This window comes from Triticum dicoccoides, chromosome 3A (genome assembly GCF_002162155.2).
Source record: "Triticum dicoccoides isolate Atlit2015 ecotype Zavitan chromosome 3A, WEW_v2.0, whole genome shotgun sequence".
Classification (NCBI taxonomy): Eukaryota; Viridiplantae; Streptophyta; class Magnoliopsida; order Poales; family Poaceae; genus Triticum; species Triticum dicoccoides.
In genome coordinates this window covers 238424416-238436910 of record NC_041384.1, presented here as the reverse complement: position 1 = coordinate 238436910, position 12495 = coordinate 238424416, and the positions used below count along the sequence as shown (strand labels likewise).

Below are 12495 nucleotides of genomic sequence, written 5' to 3'. Positions count from 1 at the left end.
AGGTGATGAAATAAAGTTAGTGTCCTTTATAACCGTTGTGTGATTTACGATTAGAAAAGATAGCAAAAATACGATGAGAAACATGCAGTGCTAGATAATTTTACATGACCATATGTAGGAGTTGAAGTTATATTTTTGTCTTGTTATTTGTGCCTTTTATAAAAATAAAATGAGTCTCACATGAAAGTAGTGTATTTGTTTATTTATGATATCACACGTGAGTAAAGTACATTTGTTTATATGCTTTTTGAAAGGTTGCTTCCTATGTGAGGATGCGTGTATCTGTTTATTGAACTCATCACCAACACCAATCTTTATAAGTAGGGAAGAAAAGACATTGCTATATTTTTCTCATGCTGAGAGGGTGTTTGGTTGGGCTTTTACTCAGTTTTTCACTTTGACTTATAATCCCTCCGTTGCCAAATATAAGCCTTTTTAAGATTTCAATATGGACTACATACAGAGTGAAATAAATAAATCTACACTTTAAAATATGTTTATATACATCCGTATGTAATCTGTAGTGAAATCTCTAAAATGTTTTATATTTAGAAATGGAAGGTATATAATATGGCTTTATCCAAAAGCATCTAAGTAGATGTTTTTTCTTTTGGCTTAACCGAAGTGAAAAGCTAGTAAAAGCCTAACCAAATACCATCTGATAAATGGACCAACACACACGTGCTGCCTAATCAATCCCAGTCTACCTCAAGGCCGAAAAAGCAGACTTTACTCATCTAGGCCTCCTCAGCAAGTCACATCCAAAGGCAGGCCTGACACGTTTTCGCTCTCATCCAATGAGACGGTGCAAGTTCTTTGTAAGTGTGAACTCGTGCGCAAACCCACAACTATCATGAACAAGATTTCTATGTGCATCCTGCAATAAAAGCTTTTGTATGGAAGAACTTGTGAGACGTTTCGTGTATTGACTATTGAGTCTCACTTATCATGCCTGAAGCTTTTGGTTATGTTCCCGACTTGCTATCCTGCGTAAGTAGGGGTGAAAAGTGGTAGCGGATAATTTAAAATATCCGCTATTCGTATTCGAGAAAATGCCTATTCATATCCGAAACATCCGCATCCGAACCAAAATGAAAATAAAAATTATCCGTATTCGTATTTATTAACAAATAAAAAATAAAATATGGTAGGATATTTTGACACAAATATGGATATGGAAGTGGATATATCCGTATCCGAATAAGATTATGGGAGGTAATTTTTAAAATTCTAGGCCAAATATTCCAATTATCCAACATAAAAGCCAAATAAATGGTCAAATTTTACTCTTTATATGATTAAAGTTATAAATTATTATGCATTACAATAGTATTTATTCATAAACCTATTTATTATTGACTTATTGTATGTCACAAGTTGATTATTTTAGGTCACATAGCTATCGACTAATTTACTTAAGCAATATGTTGATATTATTCGTATCCGTTCCGAATCAAGAAAATATCCGATACGTATCCATATTCGAATAATATCCGAGCCGCATCCGTATTCGATAACATCCGTATTCGGATTCGTATTCATTTTGAAAATATGAAAATAAAAGTGGTAAGAGCACTATCCGATCCGTATCTGATCCGTTTCCACCCCTATGCGTAAGGCCATCTTCAGCGCAGGACCCTATCTTGTTCGCCGGACGCAGTTTGGATAAAAGCGGACACATACAACGACCCAGCGGCAGACCCCATTTCATTTTTTCGTCCGCTTCGTGTCCATTTTACCCCATCTTTGACTCAAAGTTGGTCTAAATTTGAGGCAAAAGCAGACAGAAAACGGACGCCTCCGCGTCCTCTTAGTCCGCTGTGTCCAGGCGTGCCCCACATGTCACCCTCTCTCTTTTCTCTCCCCTGGCCCACCGTGTCCACCCACCCGCCAACGCATGCAGCCACGGGCTTGTCTACCGGAGCAGCGCGGTGTCGGCTGGAGCGGGACGTGGAGCGGCGCAAGCGGCGGCCGGAGCGGGGTGCGGGTGCGAAGCAGGCGGCGGGCGAGCTCGGCGCTGGCGAATCTGGCAGGCACGGGGCCAAGCTCTGGTGTGCGAGGGCATGTTGGCGCGGACGCGGGGCGGAGCTCGGTGACGTTGGCTTGGCATGCGGCAGGCAGGCGAGGGCGGGAGGGCGAGGCTAAGGCAGGCGAGGGCGAGCGGGCAAGGTCAGGCACGCGCGGGGGTAGGCGAGGGCATAGGCAGGCGGGCGAGCTCGGCGGGGCACGGCATGCTCGGCGGAGAGCAGCCGTGGGTGCGGGCGGCGAGGCAGAGCGCGTGGGCGGCGGCACAAATACAACCCGACAGGCGGGCGACATGGTACAGCTGCAGGTGACGACGCGTGTGCTGCTGCTGGGTGGCGAGCGAGCGGGGTCTGCTACAGCTGCCGGCGTGCGTGGGCGAGCTGCATGGCGCGGGTGCTGCACAGCTGGGCGGGCATGGCTTGGGCGAGCACGCAGCAGCGGAGCGCAACAGGGGGCTTGCTTGCTAGCTAGTCAGCCGCGTACGTGCGTGCTTGCTAGCGAGCCGCCGTGCGCTTGCTAGCTTGCGGCTAGCGCGCGCGGGTGGCTGGTTGGGCGCGGCCGGGCGAGCTCACAAGTGAGACATGATGAAGGCACGGCCGGACAGTTTAAGGTTGGTCATCCCGCTGGATGCACAAATCCACAGGCGTGCAAAACTGGACACGTGTGTCCGTTTGCCTATCCTAAATGGACGAAAAGCAAACAAACATGGATGTCCGTTTAGAATCGTGCGGTAAAGTTGGCCTAAGATTTTCCGCTCGATCGGAGGGATGTTGACGTGTGTCGGATGGGAGTCATACGATCTTTGACTTACACAAATATAAAATGACAAGCTGTCCCAGGTATACCAAAAAATATATCCACGAAACAATTCTAAGCCAACTCCCATGTATTCCTATCTGCTCGCATCACACAGAAAATTTACACAGATGGTCTTGAGCCTAACTGGAGCCTAACTTAATCTAATAACGGCGAGGGCATTTCCAAAGTAATCAACCCAGTGGAGTGAGAAAACAAAATGACGGCAAAACACAAATCATCACAATCCTTGTCGACAAATGCCGCTATAATAGTACATGCCTCTCAACAGTTCATCTCATTATCTTACTCTCCAACCCTTATGCCAAACCCAAACTTGTTATCCTTCTTCCAGTGATCAATCTGCACAAGATTGTACATCAAAATCAGCATTTCAACTCAAATCTGGACGACTCATCTATCAGGGAAAAACCATTGAAAACAACTAATATGTTTGTCCCTGTTTTGGCAACTTTTACTTCATTAATTCAGACTTGATGCTTGATTCAACATGCTAAAAGGAAAGGCAGTACAATAACGCAGGTCCTTGCATGGAATAAGGGAAGAGGTAAACTGACCTCTGCAGAAAGAACCAAGGTAGCGTATGGGTTGATTTTCTCCTCCAAAAGAGCAGAAACTGCGCCATTGGTATCTACCTTTCCCCTCAAACGACTCTGCAATGTTGAGCCAGTGTCGTTAAGCTTTTCACATGCAACTCAGACATGAATTAACCATAGACTCAAATGCACTTCAACAGAAACAGTATTTTAAAAGAAAATTTTGTGCGCAATTCTTTTGCTATGGGAAGTTTCACAGAAATAGTCGAATATGCCACAGATTTGCAGCTACTTTTATGTTCTATAAATATCTTGCCAAGGTGATCAATGCCATCAAACATGAAAAAACTCTCATGGTATGCCTGTCTCCGGAAATAAACATAAAGAAACTTGCGGTTACATATGCTGTCATAATTGAATCCAATGTATTTAAAAAAAAACTGAATCCAATGCATGGTTACAACAACTGTCATATCATTGTACATGAAATCCAATGCATGGGAAAAAGATGTCAAACAAACTATCATGCACATAGCATACCTGTCTCATGATATAATCATAACCCACACTTGCTGTTACATCCTTTGACATATGATTGTACATGAAATCCGTAGCAAGGGAAACCTGCATAAAGAAGTTTACGAATTTGAACAAGATAATAACAGAGAAAAGTTTCAAAATGCTACGACAGAAATATAACCTTATTAGACACTTTCTGAACGTAACTCAGTGAAACCAGTCCAGTGCTTGCAATTTGTCCAGTTGCAACCTGAAGATATTAGTGGCATGGCTCTATCAGATAATAAGAAATATAATATAGTATGAGTTTTTAATTTGTTGTCTATTCAATCATCCACCATCACTTTGATAATAATAAAGTGATATCAGCATCAGTTCTAGAGTACATCTTGTGACAACTTATTGAGTGAGAAAGAACACTTTCACAGAGACTTAAAAAGAGCTCAAAATTTTTGCTAATCACCTAAACGAACAACTTGACTTTACCATGTGCACGAGCCCTACACAAAACACAGAATCGCAACTATGGCGTACTTGTCACATGATGCAAAGCAAGTGAAATACTTAAGCATTCACATTGCTTCAACCATGAGAAACAAACTCTGGAAAGCGCAGTAACTCTCTGGAGACTGCCGAGTAAAATAAATGCTTAGAAATTTGCACCATTATTAAACTTTTCCAAGAGGGAATCAGACGGCACACTTAATAAATGATCTGCAAATAAATGCTTATAAAATTGCACCATTAGACACAGCAAACCTGAGTGTTTTAGGCCCAGTTTCCTGCACTTAATTTTCAATATTAACTCAAGGTGGATACTTTGTGCTTTCCCATACTGGACAAGTTTTTGTTTTCTTAGTTTCCAGACAATTCACGATTAGAACCCCATAAATCAGCATGTATTATTCCAATATTAGCAACCTGAACTAAATGTTGCTTTGTAACAGTGTGTAAAATGGCATATCTCAGCATGATCAAAAGGATCAGTAGGCAAAAGCTGATCAAGCGACAATTCCTCAAATGCAGTTTTTCGGCCATAAATGTTATTGGAATATTAATGCATCACAAATTCCAAATGCCTAACTATTTTATATGGATCATGGTTATGAACAGTTTAACGAATACAAAAAACTTTACCATGTTCTTCGTGTCATATCTAGCAAGAAAGCCAACTCCTGATTTCCTTTGTTGTTGAAGCCAAAAACCTTCAGTTCCCAGGGAGAGGTTCTTCGTTACACTCTGAAATGCACAGGTAAAATATGTTGCAATAGTCTTAAGTATCGAAATGATGGGACAGAAAAATATTAGCAGAATATACTGTCTGAGATTTTTTTTATTGTAAGTTATAGGTTCAATTGACGACAGTATGCTGTCTTCTCTATATGATTCATTTTTCTAGCATCCAGTATATGCAATAAACTATTAGGGAAATATGAATGCCCAACTAATATTGGAATGATAGATCTATGGTTATTATATCGGCTGCGTTTGGCTTGGAAACATGCTTGGTTCTGCTTAATATGAATGCCAAGCTTCTTTGGACAGTTCAACTTTGAGCAGACTAAGAAAAATGAAGATCTTCACTTTTAGACTAAAATTGTCTGAAGTAGTACTTCCTATGCACAAAGAGTGGTCTACTGATGCACACTGAGAGCACACCCGTCTACTGCATCTACACCCTGCCAGCCTACCACACACCATACCGTCTTTACCCTGAGTATTTTAGTTGCAAACACAGTACTTCATATTTATCAGCATGGCCATTCCGCTATAACAATGGGAATTTGACTTTACCTCCATGCATAAATGGTCAATAGTTTCTCTCAATAGTTGCTTAAATCACAATGGATTTTAGCAGCATGCATCAATGCTAAAAATTACAGAATTCATACTGCCATTAACATTTTGTTTAAAAATAACCATATTTTCCAAATGTACTCGCAAAAGGTGGATACAAAGTCTGTATTCATGATACTAGTGCTTTAGTTTTATGTGCCAACAATTGACATAAATTGGTGCATCATCTATACCTGGATGTAGTTCCCTCCATAGAAGCCATTATTCCCGACTTGACATTGGGTTCTAAAATCTTTGCCCTGGAATAAATGACAGAGGAGCAAAAATAAGTTATGAAATCATGCAGATCGTCAGACAGATAAACTAAGATTACATCAGATGAAGGAGGTAAAATACCATATGTTTTCTTCAAATATGATACTATTAAACATTAAGAACCTAACAGCTACATATCTTAGTTGGGTATCTATAGGTTTTCCGACACCAATAAGAAGACTACACAATATTAGAAACAACAAATGCATCAATGCCAACATTAGAAACATCACACGGTCAGGAATTCACGTGTAACTTGTGCTATCATTAGCATGTACCACAAAAGGCATCTTTGATAGACGAAATTCAACAGAAAAAATTGAGGAAAGAGATAACTCATAAGATGTGAACAAATCTCAGGAGCAGACAGGCAAAAATAACTAAAACTTATGTGCTAGATTCCAAGTTTAACTGAACAGGACATTGATTTGAGAGAGGTATACTGAGTCCAAACAGCAATCTAAGATCAGTAGCATTGATGTATATTTATTAACAGCACAATGCGGGACATGGTATCATAGTTCCCTGTTGGACAGTGGAAGTATCTTACCATTGGCATGATGCTGCCCATAAAATAAGATGATAAAAAAAATAAACGACTTGCAAAATCAGGAACTAAATGCTCAAAAAGAGACTGACCTTGTAATCCAAATTAAACATGCCTTGGGAATAACCAGGCTCGTTTGTCAACTGCGGAAACAAAAACAAGTTAACTTAGAGACTCAACAACATTCAGTGGAGCAAGCTCATACTTGTGCCCAAAGCAATCACCTGAGCATTTATTTGTGCGCAAAGATTTTCTGTGACATCGTACTTGACACGTCCATTCAGCCTTCCGTCGGGCGAGATCCTACCGATGAGCATCAACTAATAAGAGGAAAACACATTTAGATGATGAAAACATTAAAAAAAACACATGAATTTAGCCTGACAGAAATAAAACCTTGGGATCAATATAGTTGGCGCCAAACTCATAGTGGGAGGTGGGGACTTTAATCACTTCAGGTCCCTGTGAAGGGACCTCCATGGATCCCATTGACGCACTGTTACAAAGCATATGCAACGGAATCGTAAACATTGCAGGCAGATCGCTACCAGCAGTTTAGCTGAAAAGAAACGATGGGCATTGGGAAGGGTACCTGTGGCTCAAAAACAAGACCTGGCTGACCGGCTTGACGAAATCGAAGCGAAAGCCCTCGAACACGTCGGGCTTGAGCGTCACTGTAACGAACAACATGGAAGATGGCAGCATCATTAGGAATCGATTCGATTGGCAGTGATGTCAGACGCAAGGGAGGGGTGTTCTTACTCGAGGCCTCGCGCTGGGCATCTTCGTAGGGAATAGGGCAGCGGAGATTCAGGTAGTCCACCTTGTCGTCCTCCGCCGCCTTGTCCTCCTCCTGGTGCGGCAACGGCGGGGGAGGCACCGGGGCGTAGGGAAGAGGTGACGCGTCGGCGGGAGCTGGGGAAGGAGGAGGCGGAGGAGCATCCTCGTGGCTGAACGTCGAGCCCATGGCGGCGGCGGCGGCGGCGGCGGGAAGCGATCGGTGCGCGTGCGATTTGGGGCGGCGTATAGGTTGTGCGAGGCGAGTTTTGGCTTGCGCCGTCGGCTGGGGAGAGAATTTAGGGAGGTGGGGTTTTAGGAGGGTTTTCTCTGCTGTTGCGCGGACCGTGAGCTCTTATCTGGGTCGCTAGATCGGCCTCGAGATTCGTGTTACCGGACTTTTCTACGCCTGTTTTTCCTCCTCATCTTGTGCTTCAAGCATACAACGGAGAGTCCGATGCAAGCTGTTCCTAGAATTGGAAACGGATTCCACGATACTCTTACGGCCTGTAGTTTCTCATATGGTGGAAATTGAGGGTTCTTGCGTACATATCCGGTTTGACGTCTTGGTGATCACATGCCCAGGCCGCCTCAATGATTGAGCGAGTTACAAGCAGGAGCACCATGCATATGGTGTAAGTGCATTCACATATTACATGGTTACGCGAAATAATTTGTTTTTTCCGGTGCAACGCACGGGCATATGCCCTAGTGTTTAATCGGATACATATTGTACGTAGAGATTTTGTCGACTACGGAATAAAGATGAACACTGTTTAACATACAAATATAAATGTCTATTGAAGCATTTTTTTCACAAAAAAGGTTTATTTTAAACCGGATGAAAAGAGCGAGGCGCAAGCCTCATCGAGCGAGCGACACGCGTCCTCTAGGCCCCACGTGCCGCTTCCCATCTCAGCCTTGTCCAACGCAGGGCAGCGCACATCCACGTATTTTTCTTTGCCCGATGCGTCGTCTTCCTCGCGCTCACCCATCCACTCCTGTGAGATCCCTTTCTCTTCTATTGCCCACTGCACATGGCCGAGCATCCCTTCTCTTCGCTGCCCCTCTCTCGTCCCCTGATGACGGAGTTGCTACTGCTGCTGCAGGGGCACTGTTGCCGCTCTGGCAACTGCGTTGCCATGAATCGAGGGAAGCTTCAATGCACGACCACCGCCTGCCATGGCCGTCCAAGCTACTACTACTGCAACAGGGAGCATCTGCGCATGGCCATCAGAGTTACGATTTGAGCATCGATCATGGCTCTGTGAGCTGCAATGGAGCTCGCCGTGCTGCGAAGGTGACCACGGAGAGTGGTTGGCGAGGGCATTGCAACTCCGACGATGTTGCTTTGAAGTTGTTGGGAGCACAGCTGGTGTTGCACTGGAGTAACACCGGGACGCCGGAAGCATAGCGGCCGCTGCAATGGAGCTTCGTTGGATGTCGCCGGTGCTGCGTTGGAGCTCCGTCGGGGCTGCAACGGAGCTTCGCCAGACGTCGTCGGTGTTGCTTTGAGCTATGGTCGCACTACGTTGTGCTGCAGTGGAGCTTTGTCGGGGTGCCGGTAGCACTGCATTGAAGCTGTGACGCGCTCGCTACTGCCCTGGGTTGCTGCATCGAACGGGCACCAGTTCGTTGATCTAACGACTGGCTAGGCAGATGATTTCCTAGAGAAATCATCCGGCTGATTTGTAGCAGCCCCTTTTTCTCTCGTGCGTGGCGACTGGAAACCTACCACCACTAGGAGAGGCCAATCTTATGGTGATGTCCTCCGGTGGTTGATACGTCTCCAACATATCTATAATTTATAAAGTATTCATGTCATGTTTATAGTAATTTTATATGGTTTTGGTATGATTTGGATGGAACTAATCCGGACTGACGTTGTTTTCAGCAAAACTACCGTGGTATTATTTTTTGTGCAGAAATAAAAGTTCTCCAAATGCAACAAAACTTTTTGATGATTTTTTTGGAACAAAAGAGGCACTAGAAGTTTCGTGAGAGGGCCAGAAGAGCCACGAGGTGGGCACAACTCACCAGGGTACGCCACCCCCAAGGCGCGCCCTGGTGTCTTGTGGGCCCCTCATGGCCCATCTTCGCGTGAAACCAATGCCAAAAATATATATAAATACAGAAACCCCCAAAAATAACCCTAAATCAGAAGTTACGCCACCGTAAGTCTCTATAGCCATAAAAACCAATCTAGACCCCGTTTCGGCACCCTGTCGGAGGGGGAAATCATCACCGGTGGCCATCTTCATCATCGAATGTCTCACAACCACCATTATTCACACATACATGTTGCCTTGGTGCCTTCGGAGCACGATGACAATTGGGAGTGGTTCATGGGGGCGGTAACGTGTAATAGTATTCTCCTTTGGGATATATGACTTGGTCGAGCAAAAATCCCGCTATTTCCTCTTGAAGTGCTAGTATGCTCTCCGTTGGTAGGAGCTTCTCCCGCACCTCTTTGAACTGTTAAGAAGGAGATCAATATGCATGTGTATTAGTTGTGTGACTAGATATCGATAATGATGTAAAAATTGTGAATAGTATTCTGGCAAACATACCCATTACTGTCTTTGAGATTTGCTTTTTTCGGATGTCATCATGCGAATATTCTCGCAAACATAGTATGCACACAGATCAGTCTCCAACGCCTGCTTCAGGGCCTTTACGAGAATGGAATTTAATCAGATAATAATTAATCAAGCATGATAATTAATTAATGGTATTGAAATAAGAATTAAAGAGATGGTAAGCTAGCTAGTACTACTTAATTACTCCCTTCGTTCCAAATTACTTGTATAAAAAACGGATAAAAATGGATGTATCTACAACTAAAATACGTCTAGATCCATCCATTTCTGTGACAAGTAATTCCAAACGGAAGGAGTACTTACCTTGTGTCGATACCAAAACAGATTTTGTCGCCATTTGCCTGGAGTCACCTTGATGAGCTTTGCCCAGCCCTGCCCGCCAGCAAAGAAAGTTAATAAAGGAGTTATTAAATAGTTGATATCAGGAAATGACGAACTAAATAGGCCGATATATAGTTAATAATGATTGAAATTACATGTTGACTATCCCCTTCAAGATGGTGTAGTCACTTTCTTTTTTAAGTAGTGAGTCCAGTAATTCAACTTTTCCTTCTTCAACTTTAATGTCTAACAAGATCCAGTGATAACTGCATGCGCACATATTTGCATGTCTTAATTAAGTGGGCATGTGCATAACACTAATCAACTACCCTAAACCCTATACACTTAATTATTAACATCTAGCTAGCAAGTAAGCAAAAACAGAATTTGTAGTACAAGACAGTGTGACTCACCGGAAGTTGTAAGGAAGTAGTATATCTTCATTGCTATTGAGGCGCTTCAAGAACTCTAGCATTTTATTCTCTACATCTTGTTTATAATATTCATATGTCCATGTCTTTTCATTAATGGTATTTGGGTCAATGAACCCAATGCCATAGCGTCCAACTTTTTCCATTTCATACATTTTCATCCTGCATAATACCACAAAAAAGAATATAGTGAGGATAATTACAGATAATGATTGATCAATGAGCACTAAATCTAGCTTGAGACTTAAATTACAGAAAGAAATCACTTACAAACAATAGCAACTGACGAGAGATTTGTCGAGTGCATCTTGATTGAATAACTGAAATAGTTCTGAATACTCAACAGACAGAGCTAGCTTATGGAAGTAATGCTCTTCCTTGACCTTCACCATGAGGAACTCTCGATTGGAACTCTTGGTAATTTTCATGTACCAATCATGCAATTCATACATTCTCGTTGGGAGGTTCTTGACCTCCTCGGGCTCGACCAAAGGTTGGCCGCGGACATATTTCCGTTTTATTTCCTCCTCTCTAAGCGGAGACATGGGCTCGATCTCGAGGAGTTATCCAACAGTGATACCGAGCATTTCAGCCTGCATTATATGCTCCTCGGTTATTACCAGATTGCCCAGCTGGGGAACAGTTTGCCCATATATATAGGGCGGCGGTACTCTCATGTGTTGTTGGCACAACAAGCGGGGGGATCGACTGCGCCGCCTGTTCTCCCAGCCGGGGAACAGTTTTCCCGTATTTTTTGCCGGCTGCTTGGCTCGAGCACGAGCTCGACTCCTTCTGTAGTCGTGCTCGATGTGCCTTCCTGATTTGGCGCTCATAGTCTGAGTCAACAGGCTTGGGAGCTGGTGGTCTAGCCATACGAATAAAGTGGTCAATCTTTTCCTCAGGCACTTTCTCCCTTGGCGGCGGTGCCGGTTTCGGTCCAAAATGGGCATCCACTTGGGCCTGCATTATGGCTGCGTTTTTCTCCTCGGTCATGTCGTAAGGCCTCTGAGGAAGATGAGCGAGGCTTGGACCATATTTATATCGCTTGCCTCCGCCTGTACCTCCTGTACTACCTCGACTCGTAGTGCTACGCACCATAGCTGCGGCGGCTCTCTTCTGCGATTGCTGAGGCGGCGGAGACGGCTGATGTGGCTGAGTTGGAGTAGGAGGAGTGGCCTGACGTTGTGCCTGACTTGGAGGAGGAGGAGGAGTGGCCTGACGCGTTGGTGGACTTGGAGGAGCGGGAGTCTGCTAACGCGGTGGAGGACTTCGACGAGGAGTCTGCTGACGCTGTGCCGGACTTGAAGCAGGAGGAGTGGCCTAACGCTTTGCCGAACTTGGAGGAGGAGGAGTGGCCTAACGCTTTGCCGGACTTGGAGGAGGTGGAGTGGCCTAACGCGGTGGTGGACTTGGAGGAGCGGGAGTCTACTGACGCGGTGGCGGACTTTGAGTAGGAGTCGGCTGACGCGGTGTCGGTGGCCTTGGAAAGATGATGCAATCCTTTCTCAATATGATGATATGATGTTTGGCCTCTCCCAGTGTGTGCTCCTCGTCACCTCCAGGAATGTCAAGCTCTAGCCTCGAATATTGGTCCACCACTTCATCAACCCGGACACAAGCATAGCCGGCTGGAATCGGGTTGCAATGGAAGGTTGCATCGGGGGAATTTGTATAAGCAATGGCGTCCGCCACCTTCATGGATATGTTCTTCATTTTGAAGTGTAGCTCATTGTTAGTGCTCTCCATGATGTCATCCACAGGGTATCTATCCAGCAGTGCGTTGCCCGAGATGGAACCAACGCTGCTTCTCG

General features: G+C 44.3%; 1 protein-coding gene across 1 annotated transcript; it reads right to left on the bottom strand.

Annotated features, from left to right (window-relative positions):
* Window positions 1-2826: 2826 nt before the first annotated feature.
* LOC119271513 (mitochondrial import receptor subunit TOM40-1-like) lies at window positions 2827-7632 on the bottom strand. The gene is made up of 11 exons (XM_037553318.1): window positions 7318-7632; window positions 7148-7229; window positions 6952-7051; window positions 6780-6875; window positions 6648-6698; window positions 5927-5992; window positions 5034-5135; window positions 4078-4146; window positions 3918-4001; window positions 3399-3494; window positions 2827-3183 (listed from the first exon to the last, which is right to left on the bottom strand). Exons 1-11 carry the CDS (start codon window positions 7520-7522, stop codon window positions 3127-3129), a joined length of 1008 nt encoding a protein of 335 aa, XP_037409215.1. The 5' UTR covers window positions 7523-7632; the 3' UTR covers window positions 2827-3126.
* Window positions 7633-12495: the final 4863 nt, after the last annotated feature.

What these genes read in the sequence shown, in the direction of transcription:
- LOC119271513 (XM_037553318.1), bottom strand. Translation starts at nt 7,522, where the DNA reads ATGGGCTCGACGTTCAGCCACGAGGATGCTCCTCCGCCTCCTCCTTCC. An exon ending in TGCCCAGCGCGAGGCCTCGA is followed by an intron (nt 7,230 to 7,317) that starts GTAAGAACACCC and finishes TGTTCGTTACAG; the next exon opens with TGACGCTCAAGCCCGACGTG. An exon ending in ATGATTATATCATGAGACAG is followed by an intron (nt 3,495 to 3,917) that starts GTATGCTATGTG and finishes TCAACATTGCAG; the next exon opens with AGTCGTTTGAGGGGAAAGGT.